This window comes from Equus caballus, chromosome 26 (genome assembly GCF_041296265.1).
Source record: "Equus caballus isolate H_3958 breed thoroughbred chromosome 26, TB-T2T, whole genome shotgun sequence".
Classification (NCBI taxonomy): domain Eukaryota; kingdom Metazoa; phylum Chordata; class Mammalia; order Perissodactyla; family Equidae; genus Equus; species Equus caballus.
The window spans coordinates 10,101,938-10,122,957 of NC_091709.1; the positions used below are offsets into that span (position 1 = coordinate 10,101,938).

General features: G+C 37.1%; 1 protein-coding gene across 2 annotated transcripts; it reads left to right on the forward strand.

Annotated features, from left to right (window-relative positions):
• Positions 1 to 1,782: 1,782 nt before the first annotated feature.
• POU1F1 (POU class 1 homeobox 1) lies at positions 1,783 to 19,404 on the forward strand. Of its 2 annotated transcripts, none has more exons than XM_001501258.4 (6): positions 1,783 to 2,050; positions 4,907 to 4,978; positions 12,925 to 13,149; positions 15,249 to 15,413; positions 16,167 to 16,227; positions 17,088 to 19,404. In XM_001501258.4, the coding sequence occupies exons 1-6, from the start codon at positions 1,909 to 1,911 to the stop codon at positions 17,296 to 17,298; spliced, it is 876 nt and encodes a 291-aa protein (XP_001501308.1). In that variant the 5' UTR covers positions 1,783 to 1,908; the 3' UTR covers positions 17,299 to 19,404. The 2 variants fall into 2 exon arrangements, with proteins under 2 accessions (XP_001501308.1, XP_070108559.1); XM_070252458.1 differs by having other exon boundaries at positions 1,818 to 2,050; positions 4,829 to 4,978.
• Positions 19,405 to 21,020: the final 1,616 nt, after the last annotated feature.

Below are 21,020 nucleotides of genomic sequence, written 5' to 3' on the forward strand. Positions count from 1 at the left end.
TTTGGACAAAAAGGTTAACTGCATTGTTATTTATAAAAAATGAAAAGCAAAAAGCAATACAAACACCCAAAAATAAAGAAATAGTTAAATTGTAATAGAGCTATATAATTCAATATTGTGAAAAATTAAAACTGTTTACAAAAAGCTGATTTTAAAAACTGATAAATGAATAGTTTACAGTACTAAGTGAGAAGACTATATATAGCAGGGACATATATATCCTGGCCTTACACAATTTTAACTGTAAAATTTTTGTTTACATTTCACAACACACATATTTAAAAATTTTAAAACCATTATTAAGGAAATTATATCTAAGATTGCAGTTTTAGATAGCATGGCAAACTCCTGGGAAAGTTTTCTGTTGTTCAAGGCAAGTTTTACAGCATTGCTCACGATCTATGACTTGGCTGATACACTTTACCAGCACATTCCAGTGACTCCAAGTAACAATAGCAAAATTCTTAGGGGCAATTTTTAAGTGCTATTGTCTCTAAATATCATTTAGCTTCATGTTTAAGAAATTCAATGCCAGTAAACTTTTTATTTAATTTTCCTAGTAAATTCTCTTTATAAACACATTGAAAGGCCGCTTTTTTGTATATGTCTGAAAATTACAAGAATTCTCCAAGAGTGAAATAAATACTTTCGATTACCTGTAACCTTCTTCTCTCATTAGAGATGACTAATAGATCTTCAAAGATGTAGAATTCAGAATGGAAAATATGTCATTTTTAGAATAAATACTTTTCAGGCAATATCTAATGATTTCAGCAACCTTATGAAATCTTTTTCTACAAAATATCAACTGGTTACAAACAAAGTGTTCAAGTTTTTGAAAATTTATTCTCATCAATATTTTTAGCATTAAATTTATCACAAAGCAGCCGATTCCAAGTTATCTTGAAACATTCTATCACATAAAATTTCAAAATATCTACTGAAGCAGGCCCTTGCTTATGTCAGTACTATCTGTGGCTGTCAGGCTATTTCTGTTTGCTATGTTACCCCTAGGACACATTCTGAAGACAGTATCGCATTCGTTCACTTATGTCTAGAAATCCTGATCACTGTAAAATCATGATACTGATATTTACCTTTGAATCAATTGCTGGTAGTATATTATCTTTTTCATCCTCACATATTGTCAATGTATTTCGGTGGAAGATTTACACTCAGTGCAGGCTCTGGAGTGGAACGGCTAAGATCAGAGGCTCTGGCACAGTCGAGTTTAGTGAGGATGGCACGGAACTCACAGGGCTGGTCCGAGATTGCTGACACAACCGGAGGAAGCGCCTAGAACAGTGTCGACGTCTAGAGAGAGCTGACTAAATAATGTTCATTCTCGATGAGTAAACTGAAATCAACGTAGAAGTTCACAGTTTCTTAAGATTATGTAGTGAGTACTTGTTTGACATTATTTTGCAGATTTAATGAGAAGTTCCCGGAAGAAATCTCATATATATAAATTTGTCATTGTGTTAGTAGCAGAAAGACACCTAGTACTTTTCAATCCATCGTAGCATGATTTCTTTGGGGGACACTCTAGTGAAGTTCTTCATTCCTTCCTAAAACACCTGAATTACTGAAGTTGTCACATAAAGTTTCAGATTTCTCCTTTCCCCTCAGTCTGTACAAGAACCAGCTTCCCTCTTGGGCATGAATTACGTTTGGTTGAGAGGAAGAAGGTTCAGATTGATACGGCAATACCCCTGGGAACAGATGATTAACATGTATAAAGGGATTTCCCTGCAGTATAAGCGCCAGCACGCGCCCGCCCGCGCCCCAGAGCCTCCCTGATGTATGTATGCAGGAGTGAGATTTGAAACGGCCCTTGGAGACGATAATAGAATAACGCCCTGATTTGGGGAGCAGCAGTTCTCCTCATTTTTCTACTCTCTTGTGGGAATGAGTTGCCAACCTTTTACTTCGGCTGATACCTTTATGCCTCTGAATTCCGAGTCTTCAGCAGCTCTGCCCCTGATCATGCATCACAGCGCTGCCGAGTGCCTACCGGTCTCCAACCACGCCACCAACGTGATGTCCACAGGTACCGACTCCGCTCGCGGTCCGCGCGAGGCCGGGCCTCAAGACTGCAGAATGGAGGCTTGGAAGCTTGTTAGTTTAGAATCTCTTTGCTCCTTTTATTTTCTCCTTCATTTTAAATATGTTTTGAGTTAAATATTAAGGATGTTTGAAAAGCCAAAATGCCTAAGAAATTTTTCAGGAAGTGTTAGTAAGTGTAGTAATTTAAATTACTGTTGGTTTTATTATAATGATCTGTTTTCTACATAAGCAAACAGTGACTTTGGCTCTTTTTAATCTTAAAACTATTTTAATGGAAATTTTTATAGATAAGGAACAAAACTAAAGAGTCTAAAATAATTTAAGGTTTAAAAGGCTTTACTTCTTTATCTTAAAGATTTATTTGGTTTTTAGATTACATTTGCTACCGTGTCTAAAAAAGCCATATAAACACAACTAAATGATTCCCAATACCAACAACAATGGATTTCAAAGAATAAATTAATTAAATAATTTTAACAATCGTAACTTTTTAGCATAATTCAAAGCTCGAAAATCAACTTTGGAAGCAGTACATAACATTTAGAGCCCACTGAGTTAAATTTTCTCAAGACTGAGTTCTGAAGAGACTTCAATCTCTAACCAAGTTTTATTTTTTTCTTATGTAACTTTCTTAAATAAAAATTAAACTTGGGAATTTAAATATATTGTCTTAAACACAATCAATCAAATAAGTATGTTTGCTAATGCATCCCTTCTCTATACAGGAACAAATAAAGCGTTTTAAAGCAGATTTATAAATGGACAAAGTCTTGAATTGAGTAAATTTCTTTCGCTAAATAACAATATACCATTCACTTTCTACTTGTTTTAAAAACAATTTAAATATGAACTAAATCTTATACGTTTAAAAATGAAAATTTGAGTTGATACATTTATATTCTGAGTTAGAGGATGTGAGCTTTATCTTTTATTATGCAGTTTCCAAACATATATATAAATTTGACATTAATCTTCAACTGACTTTTAAAGAATCTAGAGATTTTGTACCTGGACTTTGGTAAAATCACTAATGGGAAGATTTTTTTTCATCTACCAAAGATTCTTATAATTTAATTAAAAAGATAATAATGAAAATATCCTCAAACATATTTTTTGGAAGATATAAAGTTTTTTTTACCAAAAAAAGTGCTATAAATACGTTTAAACAATTATCACTTAGCTAACTGTATATTTTAAATAAAAGATCTCTCTACAGATTGGGGATGAGGAGAACAATACATTACTTGTTTAATCTACTGTGCATGAATAGTATTTGGCCAGAATGAAAATAACATTTAGAATTGAGGTTATGATTTAACAAGTTTAGGCTCAAAATCCTACTTATTTATTTAAAAATAAATTAATAATGCATTTAGTAAATCAACCTACCCTTTATACAACTTCCCCCAAATCAGAGAAACAAAAAGTATTTAAACCTTGGAAGTAAAACAATTAATAATCAGTTAAAATGACCTAAATATGTTTTAAATGATAATAGCATTGATTTTATAATTTTTCCATCAAACTATAATCATATACATCTAATTGCCTAAGGAATTAGAAATACTGGTTATAATGGGAAAAGCACTTGGGTATTAAATGTGCTTCAAGTTTTTTTAATTTTGGAATGCACAGTAAGATTTTTATGTGTCACATTCTAATGTAAAATAGCTCCAGTTCATCCTACATGTCAGTTGTTCCATAAAAATTCATGCAGATATTTTTAAATATTAAAGATTGATCTATAGTTAGAGAAAATTCTGGAGAGACTTCATCTTTATTCACTAGATTATATCTCAGTATTTTCAGAGGATCCTAATTCTACACTTTATATCTTTTCTTTTTATTCAAGAAGATATAAGTATGTTATATTCCTAAAAATTCACCATTATATTCAGGACATGAAGGAAAAATGAGAAAATAAAACACATAAGGAAACATTGGCTGGTGATTTTATTACCAATAGTCTATGCTTTTAGTCAACTTGGTGAGTCATGTTTAAAGCTTGATGAAAGCTTAGTAATTCAAATTTACTTTCAAAATACACATTGATTCCACAAGGCATAGAACTATTCAAGAATGAGCTTATATTAATATAATAGATTCAATCTTTATAGACCATAAGCCTCTCAATAATGAGTGAATTTATTTTTTGACCAGCTTTATCATTAGAATTGTTGAATTGATTGCATGCATTCAGAAAACCTACAACCTCATAGTTTCGACCTCAACATAAATACATTGTCACAAGTTTTTCATAAACCTCTGAATTTAGTGGAACTTTTGTGATTGTATCGAATAGGAGGCTAGTTGCTCTGCCATTTCTCCTTTGATGGAAGAAATTTGTTAGGAAAATAAAAGTAAAGCATGTTCAATAGTAGATTTCTCTGTTCATTCTTCCAGAAAGACCACTCTATAATACTATGTTATACAAGAATTTTAAGAGGCTATTCTTTAGTAGGTTTGTTGCAATGTTTATATTAGATGGAATCTACAATAGTTCAGAAACTTTCGATTAGCCAAGGTCCAAACTGGTCAGTCAGCTGTTCATAGAGCACAGGATAATTAATGAAGGCTATAGTTCACTTTGATGATTTACGATCTCATTACTTGAGACAAATTGACCCCTAGTTTCAACTTACTCATCAGAGAATTTCCCCAAATAAGAAAAGTTATTGGCATATAACTTGAAGAATTGCATAAATGTGTATTCTTGAAATGAAACGAATGTGTCTTGAATCCTCATACATTTTCTTACCAGTCCCGTCTATTTTGTCTTTGATCCAAACTCCTAAATGTTTGTGCACGTATTTCTCGGTGACAACGTTGGGAAACACAGCAACAGGACTTCATTACTCTGTTCCTTCCTGTCACTATGGAAACCAGTCATCAACCTATGGCGTGATGGCAGGTAAGAAAAGTTGTCTTTACATATGAAATTGAATTTGGGAACACTTCGATGGATTTCCTGGTTCTGATGGAATCTTGACCAGAGTGTATTGTGAAATTCTAATCTCCTAACCTAGGAAATTGCTGGTAAAACCACCACTTATTGAAACGTTCTCTGCTCTGTGATGCCTTCAGAGACCATGGCGGTTACGCCCGCTTGTTCCTATTCCACACACTCCTCAGCCGTTGCGCTTCTCAACTCCTGTGCTTTGTCTTGTACGATTTTCATTCTAATTCACTACTGTCAAACTGCTGATGGTTACTTGTTGAGGCTATTGGTGGGCTTGCCTCCAGTAATAATAAGGTAGCCACTAGCCTCATGTAGCTGTTTAAATTTAAATGTAAATTAGCTAAAATAAGGTCAAATTTAAAATTTAGTTCCTCAGTGGCACTGGCCACATTTTAAGCGCTCATGTAGCTACCAAAGCAGACAGCACGGCTTTATAGAACATGTCCCTCAACCAACGTTTCTTCTGGACATTTGGTCCATAAAGATTCGCAAGTCATTGAAGGGTAAGGGTGGTTTGTAGTGGCTTTAGTAATGGTTGTTTGAGGCTGTGGCAGCCCTCTGTGAGCTGCCTCTGAGTCTCAAATGAGATTGAAATAGGTGAACTTACATCTGTTTCTCCTTTGGATAAGTAGAGCGTCATGAAATCAGGATGAACTTCTTATTCATTTATGTGTGTCTGAAGGCATCAATAGCACGTTTCTTAAGAAGAAAATTCGGCTGAAGAGATCCACTCATCACAAAATTTCTGACTTAATTTTAGGATCTGGCCAGAGAAAGGGTTTTAATGGTTTAATAAAGCGCACAATTTTGTTCTGAACAGATTGTCTTTTTTAGATATTCTTTGATCTTTTATATTTATTACAGTAGCAGGGAGAAAAATATTATGGCTCAGTGAGAACATGAGTGCATCTGTGTACGTGTGCGCACGTGTGTGTGTGCATGCTTGTGTGATGCAGGAGCGAAACTTTGCATAAAGGAATCACATATTAGGGCAATCTTTTCTTGTGTTTTGTCATCATCTAGAGTAAGTAATAAAACAATCAAATATGGACATACGCCTATAAATTTGAATAAAATTGAACAAAGAATTTAGCTCACCAAACTTTAATTTCTGAAATTTTTTTCAGTTTAAGACTAAATAAAACTTTAAAATAAAATATTCCAGAGTAAATTAGCTTCTCTTACATTCTATCAAGCGGTAGTCTGAATAAGCTCATATCCTCACCTTTATGGTAAAAGGAAAACTGATGTTCTTAATGATCACCTGTAAGTCCTGACATCTCTTTTTAATAATTAAGAAATAAGGAAAGCTGTATTTTTTCCCTCCCCTTTGAAAACTGATCATTCATGATTCATAGAGTTCGTAATCGGCGTTCACAGTTATGAGAACAGCCCCTGCTGATGATGGACTACTTTCATTGTAAAGTAGTAAAATGATGTGCATTTGGCCACTGGAGGTGCAGGCAGAATCCTTTGTGTGGCGCTGCCCCATTTTGACTGTGGAAGAGGAATGACAAGCACTTGGCCGCGTGCTGCTCTCTCTTGAAGGAGCAGCCTTGCTATTCGCTCACAGTGACTCCCATGAGCCCGGGTGCAGCTTTAGACAGCTGCTCAATGCAGCAAGAGGCAGCCATGGAGAGAAGTTAGCACCAAGACGGAATCAGCGACAGACCAGTCTTTAAGATGGGTTTGGCACCACCTCCCTCCCCCCAGATCAAGGCCCACAGCTGCTGGCCTAGTGAGTTCGCAACTGGCTTGAGAATTCTGACATCCTTCCAGCTTCCAGGATGGCCGTGAACAGGCCCAGGTTCCCCCGGGGAGTCCACAGGCAGCTCAGATTGTGCTTCCTCCAATAAGCACTCCGCAAACCCTCTTCCTCATCGCAGTTAAAAAGGAGAGGTCCCCGGAAAAGCCCCTTAAAATTACTCAAAGCCTGGGTTAGCGACATCAGGAGCAAAGTGGTTATCCTAAGATTTGGAGGGATAACTGTCGTCTTAGAAAGTAAATTGAATATACTTTGTCACTGAAAGAAAAACCCACCATGGAAAGCATAGAGATTATATTTGAATATTTTTGAGAGGGATATCATTAAAATGTGATATGCTTTACACTCTGTTAGAATGTCACCATTTTGACATATATTAAGTATTAGCATTTGCATCATGGAAGATTAAATCTCAGAGAATGTGAATTCTCCTGCTTTCATCCCCAGAGAAGGTAGACAAATTGAGTTATAAAACACATGAATTAAGAAATAAGAGAGCAAAGGCACAAAATACACAAGAGAAACCTGGTTATGTCATTTGAATTTTCTGAGACATCTCAAGGCATTCATCAAATCAGCCACTTCCACACAACCCAGGGAAGTGTCTTATCAGCATCAACAAAGACAAGCTCATTGTCACGTCTGCCATAGAAAAGAGAAGCAACACAAAGAACTATGTTCCGAAGGATGTGACATTGCTTTATTTTATGTGGTTATTCTATTACCCATACTCTGATGCTTACATCTGTTTGAGCATTTCATTAACTGAATAACGCACTGGAAAGGAAGGGCTCCAGCTAATATCTTGTTAAGGTTGGTGGGGGGACTTTAATCCTCAGATGAGCCCACTGTGCCTCATAGTCCAGGTGGGGGCATACCAAAGAGAAGGACTAATTGGGAGCAATGAATTAGCCACACCATGAACTAACTATGAACTTGGTTCAAGCCACTTAATGTCTCTGAGTTTCAATCTCTTTATATCCAAGTGGAGGTGGGTACCACAGCTCTATAAAGTTGTGGCAAATTTGTCCCAGCTCAACCTGGCTTCCTCCCTGATCTTCTCTTTACTATACAGCTGCAGCTAAATTCCTTCTGCCCCTTCACTCATGAGAATTTAGATAATTCAACAGTCTGCAGTATGGGTAACAGGAAACAGGGAATTAGAAATGCCATTCATAATCTCTTCTAGATAAACACAAACAAAACAAAACAATAACAAAAACCTCTCGACACTCTGAGTCCTGGATATCTGAGACTATTTCTGTCCTCCAGTGTCTAAAGCGGGGTGAGGCTTAGGAGCAAGCTCGACGGGCTGTCCACCCTTCCACCATCCTGTGGAACCTGAGCAAATGAGCCCACGGCCATGACTGTTGAACCCAGCAAGTTAGATGGTATGGTGGCCACCCAAGATGTGGTAGAAGACTCCTTATTCAAAACTTAATTTTAAGAAGAAAGCAAAATAGCTGATGTTTGCAAGTTAACCAAGAAGATGAAGGTATGTTCTCTTTTATGAGAAGTGGACAGTAAGAGAAAAGACTATTCTGGCTGAGAGGACCCTCTCCAGCTGGGCTAACGCAAACGGCTACAGAAACCAGGCTGACAGTTGACGCACAGGCCTGCTTTGGAGTCCATCTCTTTATCCTTAAGTTGTCTTCCTTTTTCTTTCTTTTCTTTTCATCTCTTTTATTTATTCTTTTTCCCTAACTTGTTCTGCTTGTGCCGACTCTGAAGGAAGGAGTAATTCTGACGATCCTTTGCCTCTGGATCATGAAAGCCCTTTCAGCAGCAGTAACGTGATATATTTTCCCTGAGTTTTATAATCTCTGTCTCACCTACTCCACTCAGTCAAGGTCGCAGGAAAGCAGCCACAGGCAATACGTACACAAATGGGCATGGCTGTGTTCCAAATAAAGTTACTTTACCACACCAGGCAGAAGACCCCTGTTGTACATGGATAGGGTTTACCAGTGCACAGAGGAGAAAAGATCAGGATTCAAATCTATGATGAGCTTCACATGGTCGTGCACGAGGGAGAAGAAAAGGGAGATGTTCCGACGCTTGTTCCTCTGCATATCTACAGCAGGGCGGTGGACTTTACTGTGTTCCTCTGCTTCCCTGTTCCGTTCAGGCTTCAAGCCAGTAACCTCAGAGATGTTGTCGGTTAGTATCTGGCAGAGCCACGTGCTGCGGAAGAGCAATTTGCCCCACGCCGTGGTTGACTGAGCCAGGGCCCAGCAAGGCAAGCTGGACGTCTGCCTCCCGACTGCCTGCTGTAAAAGATGTCCCTCTGTTCCTCTCCCGCTCTGCCACGCAGAGATACATACTGAGCAATTCAGAAAGGCTGTGGTGGATTACTCTGCCATGCAAAAATACACTGTGGGTTGTAAAAAAAAGTGTGCCAAACTTCAAGCTCCTTAGGCATACGCTTGTCTAAGCTATAGACAATTTTGGTTTATCAATGTTTTGGAAATTGTTCAGGAGGCTTCTGCTGCACATGACTCACCACATCTTTTATCTTCCTCCCTTCATTCCCCCTTTTTTTTTTTAAAGATTTAATTTTTTTCCTTTTTCTCCCCAAAGCCCCCCAGTACATAACTGTATATTTTTCGTTGTGGGTCCTTCTAGTTGTGGCATGTGGGACGCTGCCTCAGCGTGGTTTGATGAGCAGTGCCATGTCCGCGCCCAGGATTCCAACCGACGAAACACTGGGCCGCCTGCAGCGGAGCGCGCGGACTTAACCACTCGGCCACGGGGCCAGCCCCTTCTTTCCCCCTTTTTTAATAATCCGGGCTTTAGAAAGATTTAAAAAATATCTTCCCATATTAACCATACCAGTCACTCTCCACTCACCTCCGAATCCAGGACCATGTGATGGAAACTGCAGCTTGTCTGTCTGGGCCGTGACTGTCCTTGTCCATTTCTGTCTAAAGTTAGTTCCAGGGAAACGGTCCCCGCCAATAACTGTGGATACTTGCACTTAATGAAAAATGAAAACGCATCACATGTCATGTATTTTCCTTTTTGTCTCTGGATGCCAAACCTTTGAACATGGCATATTCTGTGTGCTGTTCATGGGCTTATGTTCAAATTCATTTTCTAAATATTTATTTATCCAGAGTATTTATAATGTGTAAACTACCTTTAAAATTTTCCAAAACTAGGGATGGCGCACTTCTAATACTTCAATAAATAATGATATTTTTGTCTGAAAGCATGTGTTTAATGTAGCTACACGTGTTTAATCTGCAGGAAAAGCCTTTAAAGGAAAGTCAGTTTCCTTGAGTACACCCCGCCTGGGAATGAACGAGGCGGTGGTTTCGATGTGGTTTGTCGCCGCGCTCGTTGAACTTCACTTCTAGTTTCCACCACATGGTTAATTCATTGTGGCACCCGAGGAAAGTTATGTAACTTCTTTTCACTTAAATGTCCTAAATTTTAAACTATGGGTAAAAAATACATATCCTTGCTACCGAACTTGTTTATATAAAGGTCAGAAGATGACAAATGTACAATGAACACGGTGCAAAGTATCACATGGAGGATTCATAGCAGTGCCTGGTTATGATCGGCAAGAAAAGTGGAAAATCATGGTCAAGATCGCGAACGGATTCGGCCCTCACGGGATGCTCACGTGAAAGATATGCAACGAATTACTTACGTGAAATAAAAATAATTAGACAGAGGTTAAATGAGTTGTCTAAAGTCTCTTAAAATATAGTAAATGTGCAAAATCAAATAGCAGTCTGATTTTCTTCTCTGTTTTTATTGTTTCTCAGACTATTTCATCATTAAGTGCATTAAGTGATGTTTGATATTCTTGAATGATGAAAGAAGTGATTTTACCATATCTATAAGAACCAACTCTGAAAGCATAAGTGAAAGAAAAGTCTTGAGCTAAACATTAAGCAGATACTGAAATCAACGTAATCAGTTTTCTTTTTACATATATTAGTCTTTTCTTTTATTTCAACTAGCAGAAGTCTAAAATTAATAGCAAGCTAAAAAATGAACACCAAAAGCAATAAACATCTTCAAAAATGAGCTTGCAGTAAGTTGAAAATTTATAAAATTGCTCTTTTAGTATTTTGTGTGGTCTGACCAATATACCACACACTAAAGTAAAAAGTGGATGATTGACTGACTTTTACAAAGGAAAACTGAGTAATTTTGGTTTGCAGAAGTAGCATGAATTTTCTAACAGGAATAGTTTCTCTTTAAATATATTTTTGGCTGTGAGCCTACCAAATTTATTTTATGTCATTTTGTTTAATCTTTCACTTGCATGTTTATTTTGCTTCACAAAAATAATATATATAGTTTGTCGGATAAGGGTACACTTTATAATTACATATTTTCATATAAATAATAGAAGCCAACAATTTGCTGACTTATGCTATTGTTTGCTCATTACATATTGATATATAATGTAAGATTTATACATTTTGGCAAAATACATTATTACTAATGTCTTTAATTTGTGAATGTATTTATGGAGAAATTATAGGTAGCATAAACTCTTGATGTTTTTTCAGCAAGTTTCCAAGAATGATTACTGTGCATATGTAGTAATTTATTTTTAGTTTAAATATTTATTTATACTCATAAGAAAAATGATTAATTAATCAATATTTCATTTATATCAAAATGTCTTGGTTATACATGTGTCATTTAATATCAGTTGAAGTGAAATCTCTATCAATAAACATTTTAATGTATTGATGAAGAAAACAGAAACAAAATGTGGGGGAATCTGGATTATGTACCATCCTCTCACCTCACTCCCCAACTGAGATATACTCTTCTTTCCTAATGAAGAATGAAATCTGGAAGCAATTTAAAAAGATTAGCTCTTTTAGCTTTTTTGTGATTTATCATTTAACCCACTTCATCAACTCAATGCTTCATCAACTGTGAGTGCTCACGTATCATATCGAGAATTGAACACTTCTTTGCCATTTATTTTTAAATTATTTTTGCTGAGACAGATTGGCCCTGAGCTGACATCTGTGCCAGTTTTCCTGTATTTTGTGTATGGGTCCCCATCAGAGCATGGCTGATGAGAGGTGTAGGTGCACACCCAGGATCTGAACCTGTGAACCTGGGCTGCCGAAGTGGATCATGCCAAACTTAACCACTACACCACGGGGCTGGCCCTCTATGCCATTTATTTTTGCTTCTAAAAAAACTTATCAGAAAAGATTCCATTATATCATATAGTTTTTAAGAAATCTTCTTGATGACTTTTTTATTTTATTTATTTATTTTTTTTAAGATTTTACTTTTTCCCTTTTTCTCCCCAAAGCCCCCCAGTACATAGTTGTATATTCTTTGTTGTGGGTCCTTCTAGTTGTGGCATGTGGGACGCTGCCTCAGCGTGGTCTGATGAGCAGTGCCATGTCCGCGCCCAGGATTCGAACCAACGAAACACTGGGCCGCCTGCAGCGGAGCACGCGAGCTTAACCACTCGGCCACAGGGCCAGCCCCTCTTGATGACTTTTTAATAGAACTTTTAAAGTTACCTTTTGTTAATGTCTATTCTTTGAATCTATTTAACCATATTAACCTGTTTTATGTTCTCATAATTTTCTTTTACTTGCCTTTGTTAAATTAAAAAAAGATGTGATTATTTCCCAGTGAAATTAAGTATGTACTGATAAAACAGTGAGGCCTTTTAATATTGTAAAATCAATTTCCCAATCATAAGAAAACTTTCCAGCATAATACTTAGCCCTGCGCCTTGATGGTAACAAACATCACAGATTATTTGTTCAATGATCAAAACATACATTCTGGTTAGAGTTGAACCTCAGATTCCCGAGAATAGGTGTCTTTTAAGAGGAAAAACTTACACTTCTAAGAGATTTTTTTAATTTCTATTTTAATTATTTGCAATTCCCAGCTTGTTTCCTTTGGCATTATCTTTGTTTTTGCTGCTCTGGGGAAGGTGAAAAATAAGTAATCGCATTTATACTAAGCTACTCTGACTTCTGCTTCAGAAGACTGAATGTCTGGTAACCTTTAAGAATCGAGACTGGCTGTAGCTGAAAAATGGGCTCTATCGGGCAAAACCCCCTCTTGTAATAGAAATGGGAGACAATTAAATGGCCTTTTCCTTGTCTTTGCTTCTTCACAGGTAGCTTAACCCCTTGTCTTTATAAGTTTCCTGACCACACCTTGGGGCATGGCTTTCCTCCCATGCACCAGCCTCTCCTGGCAGAGGACCCTGCAGCTGCTGACTTCAAGCAGGAACTCAGGCGGAAAAGTAAATTGGTTGAAGAGCCCATAGACATGGACTCTCCCGAAATCCGAGAACTTGAAAAGTTTGCCAATGAATTTAAAGTGAGAAGAATTAAGTTAGGTATGTGCTTTTTAAGATTGCTCTTATGGGGCACACAACTTGGTCTGTGAATCTTTACTCTGTGACTGTTCACTCTCTTATTCTCTGCTCAGAATCCAAGCCAGTTCTCATTCTACGTTTCTACTGTGGACTTAAGTTAGTCCAATTATGAATATCTGCAAAACTTTCATTTCCTTGTAAGTTCTTAACAGCCTGAATACATAGATTTTTAAATTAATGGCACTCTTTTTCAACTTACCCACCTCAAGATAAGTTTTGAAATGCCCATTTTAATCTACATTTTATTTGAACTTTCGAATAGATGATAGAGTCGTATGGTTCAAAACCATAAAAGAGCACCAGGGCAATGTATCCCTTTTGCTTGTCTTTCCTGTTGATCAGTGTTGCTAGTTTCCTGTGTATCCTTCCAAAGATATCTTATGCATACCCGAAGAAATATCTCTCTTTCTTCACACAGATTTTTTTTTATTTAACTATTTATTTTGGAGAGCTTTTAGAGTATTAGGTTTTAGAGAGCTTTTTTGTTTTTTTAAAAGAGATCTGTCAAATTCCATTGTATAAATGTACTACAATTTATTTAACCAGTCCTCTACTGATGGTAAATTTAGGGGGTCTCCAATCTTATGCCACAAAGCCACAATGATTAACTGCTTAGATGTCATTTTGCAGCTATATAAATATATGAATAGGAAAAGTGTTAAAAGCAAAATTGCTTGATTAAAGAGTCTGTGTATTTGTAATTTAGATAGATGTTGTCAAATGGGTCTGCATAGAAGTTGTACCAAATTTTACTGCCACCATGAGTCTCTTTTGCTGCCCCTCAGAACATAATCTCCATGAAGGCAGGAGTGTTTTGTTTTTCATTTATTTATTCATTTTTGTTTTCTCCTTAATGCTATATCTTCAGCACTTAGAATAGTGACTGGTACATAGACTAAATAAATAGCTGTTGAAGGAAAAATGTGCTTTTAATCTTTCGGATCTTTGAAAATCAGATAGGTCAAAGTGGTACCTCCTGGTAGTTTCATTTTCAATTTCTCTTAAGAGTCACGTTTGAAATGTGTCCTTTCCGTGTTTGGCTGTCATTTGCAGTTCCTTTTCTGTGAACTGTCTGTTCGCGTAGCCTTTGCTCATTTTCTATTGAAAGGTGTTTTTAACACAAAATAACTATGACAATTAACTTTGATTTAAATTCATGAAATAGCGTATTCTTTTTAATGGATTGATAACGTTAGTTCAAACCTCTGCACTTGTGGAATGAACCCCAGGTAATTTTGTAATGATACTTATTGATAGGCACCATGTGGAATCACGTTGTACATACAGGCATCTAGCCTTAGGCCCTGAATTAATATGGAGTCACAATAAACACAGAAGTAGGCATTTCTATAACATTCATTTTCAGTTTGCTATTTCTCTTGCTGTGAATATTTCAAATTCTATATTGATGGTTTACATCAGCTTGTACTCTAAAAACGTTTGCGACAATCAATGAATATCTTTTGCCTGGAGATAGAAGCATCAACAAATAATATAATGAATGTGTTCAGAGGTATACATAAAATGTGTGAGCATACTCTCATAATAAACATGTTTTTAGGGAAAGTAAGAACAATTCTCAGTTTTATTTGGTACCTTTCAAAAATATAGTTGAATTTTTCATTCTTACAGTTAAGATAAAAATATTTATGATCTATCATCATATATTTTATGCGTTATATTTAATACATGATAGATTTTTGAGCATATATCATCAGATATTTTTAATAAGAATGATAAATAGGGCAAGAATTTTTAAGTGTTTATAAGGTGTTTATGACTTATCTGTCCAATATGACTAAATGTTATGAATGGCAGATGTTCCTATCTGAATTTTTTGACTTCTAGAAAAAAATAATTTAACTGGAAGGAATACGTTTTGAAGTACAGGACAGTTTACACTGAATCTTACTAAACAACTTTAAATTGCCAACAAATATATTTCTTAAAAGCAGTATTCAATAGCTGACAAAGAAAGATGCACAGATTTGTGCAATGATGGACCACAATGAACGCTTCATGAAAAGCGGAAGCTGACGGTCTTTGTTGTCCTTTCCCAGGATACACCCAAACGAACGTCGGGGAAGCGCTGGCGGCCGTGCACGGCTCTGAGTTCAGCCAAACAACGATCTGCCGATTTGAAAACCTGCAGCTCAGCTTTAAAAATGCGTGCAAACTGAAAGCAATCCTATCCAAATGGCTGGAGGAGGCTGAGCAAGTAGGAGGTAGCCAAGCGCTATTTCTGAGGGCTGTGTGATGTTTTAACCTAAAAGATGATGGCTTCAACTGGGAGGAGGACACTACAGTGAGAGCTTTGGGGTTTGGTTTTGGTTTGGTTTTCTCTTTGAGATGAAAGATAAATATCTCATTTTAGCACACTATAAAAAAGGAAGGCCAATGCAAGCATAGAAATCAATTTACGGAGAAGGTGAACAGAGAGAATAAGATATCGAAGGAGAGCCTTCTCGGTAATGTGGCATGGGTGTGAAGTGGGGAGATGATTTTTTTTAAATACATCCTGATTTTTTTTGCCTCTGTGCTACACTGTAGTAATTGCACATGAATTACTCTTGTAACCTAAGTTTAGTGTAACCAGAGCATTTCATACACCACTCTTCCTAGTGAAATAACATAAGCTAGATGAGTAATTTAATGTGATAAAGTTATCTAGTCCTACTAATGTCAAGGCTGGATAAAGAGTAGGTCTGAGAGCATTTAGAGCAAGTGTTCCAATAAAAGTAATGTAAGGATACAATTTATAGACAACTGTCTTTGCAAAGTTAATATTTATTTCTGCGTTAACATTTTTCTCTGGGGCTTGTAATATAAAGTGACGTAGACTGCAAAATTCTGAAACAAAAATGTGTAGTAATTTTATTTTAGATTGTTTTATAAAGAAAACTTGAAATCCAAATCTAATAGTTTAAAAAAAACTGCCTACTTTGTTTTTGTAATTATCGCTCTTTTCTCCATTGCAGCTTTGTACAATGAAAAAGTGGGAGTAAACGAAAGGAAAAGGAAACGGAGAACAACGATAAGGTACTAGAGGAAGGAACATAATTTACAGATGGAATGAGCATGGGTGCACCGTGACATGTAAATGTAAGGTGAACAGTCCATTGACAAAACAGGTGAAAAAGCATCATTTAATAACTGAATCGTGAGAAATGGAGGGCTAGTAATTTTAAACATTTAATGTAAAGTAGGTACCGTTTGATTCAAGAATACTTCTGCTCCGCACAGTTTGGGATGAAGCAGAGCCTGAGCAGCCACTTCTGAGAAGAGCGACTGTTTCCGCTCTTCTGTTAGATACAAGTCTCGTTAGATACAAGTCTTGCTCTGGCAACATGGTGTCCATGTTATGAAGAATAACATAACTAGTGATCAGTACTTCAGTCCCTGCACCTCCAAGGGTACCCCTTGCATTTCAAACCGGAGAGACTGTTCGTTGGTCTTTGTGTAATCTCTGTGAGGCTCACAGAGGAAACGCGAAAATACTGTAGGTTTTGTTTTGGTCGGTTAGTTGGTCACTAACTATATCGTCTATTGTAAACACCCTACTTGATTTCTGGGGACATTTAGAAATGCCTGCAGAAGCGTTCCATTCCTTCTCAGAATGTCAGTGCCCTCTTGTGGCACAAAGTGGATAAACACAAGGCCTGGTTTCCCCTACTTGTTCCTGTGAATCTGGAAACAGTACCCTGCGCAAGACAAGCATCGAAATGTTCCATAGATTCTACGTTTATCTTTGTTGAAGAGCTTTGAAAGTGTTTTGAGTCTTTAAGTTTCTTTTTCATGTTAATGTTTAGGAAATTCAACCTAACTTAATTTTGATCTGCCAAAAACATCACTCAAAACATAATCTTACCCTTTATTCCCCCTCTCGCCCCACCTCCCAGTATTGCTGCTAAAGACGCTCTGGAGAGACACTTTGGAGAACAGAATAAACCTTCCTCTCAGGAGATCATGCGGATGGCTGAAGAACTGAATCTGGAGAAAGAAGTAGTAAGAGTTTGGTTTTGCAACCGAAGGCAAAGAGAAAAACGGGTGAAAACAAGTCTGAATCAGAGTTTATTCACTATTTCTAAGGAGCATCTTGAATGCAGATAAGATCTCCTATTGTGTAATAGCCAACTGATTCATTTTCATTCCTTTCTCTTCTCCAACAAAAATAGAAATTAGTTATTTGGTTGCCTTCAAAACTCATTTTATATCAATAACTTTCGCAGAAGACTTGCTTTTCTACTTTAATACAATTTAAATTATGTTGATGAATTATTTTCTTTAAAATAATTATTCTCAGAAGCCACAGTGTACGTTTTAAGCCAAAGTTACTAATAGGAATAAAACAATGATTGTCTCTCTTTCTCCACACACACACATGAGTGTGCACATGGGTCTTTTAGTTTAAAGGTTCATTTCTCAAAGGCTGTATATTAGCTTTTTAATATTTCAGTCACTAACGTCACCTAGTTAACAAATATCACCAGAGAAGATCCAATTAGAAAATTCCTTCACCAGGGTCCTACTTATCATCAGCTCTAATGGTTTGTTTGAACTAAAACTTTTGCACTTAAGAGCCAGAGGTACCTTAGAATTGTATTATTGCATTTAGGAATAGATCTTAATCAGAAGTGACACCTTTGAAGCTAATATTTAGGGCATAGCGCCTAGAGTGTTTCAAAAGAGGCTTTTCTGATGTTTAGCTATAGAAAATATCCGTTATGAATTCTTGAGCCCCACACTGCTCCGCTGTCCGCTCTGACAGAGCCAGGAATTGTCTGGCTAGTTTGCTGATGCTTCTCCAGTGTCTGGAAAGCAGTTGCTCATACAGGGCATGCAGCATTTGTTAAAGGAATGAAGGCGTGTGCTGTTAACAGTGGCCTCAAACTTGAAGGGTGCCTAATTTAATTACGCAATTTATTTTTGAAACCTCACAACTCAGAAAGTCATCTAGGATCCTATGAAAAAAGACTATCACTTTTGGTTGAATTGGTTAGAATATGAGTTATTATTAACAGGAAAGTCTCATATATTGAGCTTTTCAATTCAGGGAATCGTATCTCAAGGGAGAGATCTAATTTATAAGAATGCACTTCTTGGAAACTCGCAGGTAGAAGCAAACCGTAATGTGATATCAATATCAAAAACCGGCCTTATCTTGCACTTTGAATGTAAATCTGCTGGCAATGTTTATCTAACTTATTTTATACACCAAAAATGGGAACAATTAGACCAAATTTTATTGTTGATTTAGAATGTTCACTAAATAAATTATACTGTCTAGTCGCCTGCTTTTTGTGATATTAATAAAGACCAAGCATTATACAGGCCACAGTCTCCGTAGATCATACATGTTTGTGCACACATAATCACCATTAACTGGATGGCTAGAAACTGACATATTAACAAAAAAACCAGTTTTCAGTGGCCTGATCATCCATGCTTAAGCACACGTGTAACACCCAGGAGGTGTTAAATACAATGTACTTATAATGGCTTTTCTTATTCAAGAGTAAATTCCAAATTATTCAGCAATGTGGGTGTATAAGTGCCTTCTCTGGATAATTCCCCTGCTTAACACACACATTAACTGGGGAAGCGATTCTCTAGTTTGCAAGAGGCAGGGTAGGATGTACACACACATCTACACACAAAAATACACACATGCACATCTTCGAAACTTGCAAATAGAAGGAAAATGTAATGCAATATAAATCTAGAATAGTGACTTTTTTGCACTTTAAATATGAATCTGCTGGGGATGTTTAATCTGCCTTACTTTCTGTAACAAAAACAGCCATGTATATATCACATCATCACCACAAATTTATGTTTAGACCAAAATATTATCATTCATTCATCCATTAAGGTCATTCTTTTCAAGTTTAGATACAACTAGCATTGGGAACCAATGTTTCTCCCTAAAAGGAATTATTTTGAATCAATACTTACACTTGACATAGCAGTTCTTTAGTTATTGCTATTTTTTATTCACAAATTAGTTGCAAATGCACTGGTATTTACTATTAACTCATTTGTATTAATGAGTCTTGAGACTGTATTTTCTAACTACATTGAGATTAATATTTCAATAGATACTGACCTTTCTAAAAACAGAAAATGGTTAATGTTTAGAATTTTAAACAAATGACAAATGTAACTTACTGTGCCGTGTCTATGTTCATACTTTTGGGAATAAACATCAAAAGGTGACTTTAGCCGTCCATCGTGATGGTCTTGTGAGCTCCTCTGTGATCAATCTTCAGGAATTCAGTAGAGTTGTCCATTAAAATGGAAAGACCTGTTGTCGCTTACACCAACTGGCACATTTAATTTTACCTGGTAGAGGTGGTTGAGAAACTACTTCATAGTTTACCTTTCCATCTCTAATGGTGGTAAGAGTCATCTAAAGAAATATTTTCAGTGTTTGGGGATGGGAGGTGTACATATGTGTGTGGTGTTTTTTTTGTGAGGAAGATTGGTCCTGAGCTAACATCCATTGCCAATCTTCCACTTTTTTTGTTTGAGGAAGATTGTCGTTGAACTAACATCTGTGCCAATCTTCCTCTATTTTATGTAGGATGCTGCCACAGTGTGGCTTGATGAATGGTGCTAGGTCCACGCCCAGGATCTGAACCTGCAAACCCTGGGCCACCAAAGTGGAACGCACCAACCCAACCACCACACCACCGGGCCGCTCCCATGTTTCCAGTTCCTGGGAGGATGGCGGGGAGTGGGGGTGAAATGTGTGATGTCCAACAGTAGGGTACCTGAAGTCAGCCTTCACAATCCTCAGGCTTCCCCTAAGACAGATTTAATCCAGTTGTCTCTGGAAGGAATTAAGATTCAAAGAATGGTCTTAAATCCCTTCATGAGACTCGCTTATAGGAGGGGAAATTGGAAAGCTGATCTGTTTGTCTGTAGCTGCAAACACCTATTCGTGCAGAGTAATGGCATCAAGGGAGACGGTCACCATGGGTCTCTTTTCAGACCTGGACACAGTTTTAACATAGAAGTGTATGAAGAGAAGTACATATTTCAATTACACACACAGAGATCAGATTCAAGCGTGGCTACTGGGCTAGTAAGGAATGTACATGTGGCTGAGGGGGGAGTGCAGGCTTCTCCTAAAGGCATTTAAATGCAAATGATAAAATACACATCACTGTGCGGTCAAATAGCGCAAGGCTCACAGGCTGCCAGATTCCCCACTCCGGTCTACAGGGTCAGGCTTGAGGCCGCCCACTAGCCCCGGCCCTAACCAGGCCCTCTCTTCAGAGCAGAGCAGTCTGCACAGCATCAGCACCTGACAGATGGCCACTTTGTGTTTTCTAAGACCAGGTGTTACCACTGCTAGCATCGACATCTTTGTACCACATTCTGCTTCTCTGAAGCCTCTTCCATCCACAACTTTTACATCCAGTACAGAATACGATGTTGGGCTGCATCCTTTTCGGTAACAGAGAAATTGCTTTATTCTTCTGCTTTCTATTGGCAACCTCTTGTTTGAATATAGTTGCTACAGAAATCCTTTTGCCAAAAATGGGAAGTTAGGGAAAGCAAGTTTAAAAAAACCCAATATTTTCATTAAACTCAGTGTGTAAGAATCCTTGTTTCCTAATCTTAACGGTCCAAAAGGAAGTCTTATTTTTAGCAAAGGACAGCATAACATTACAAATTTATAGTGATTGTGAAAACTGCTACCACAGCATTTTATAAATGTAGCCAAATCAGAATGACTCCTCTCTCCTCTGGGTCCCAAAGTCCTCTGTGGCATCCACGTTCGACTGAAATGAAAGAAATCACTAAGACTTATCTGTTCAAAAATA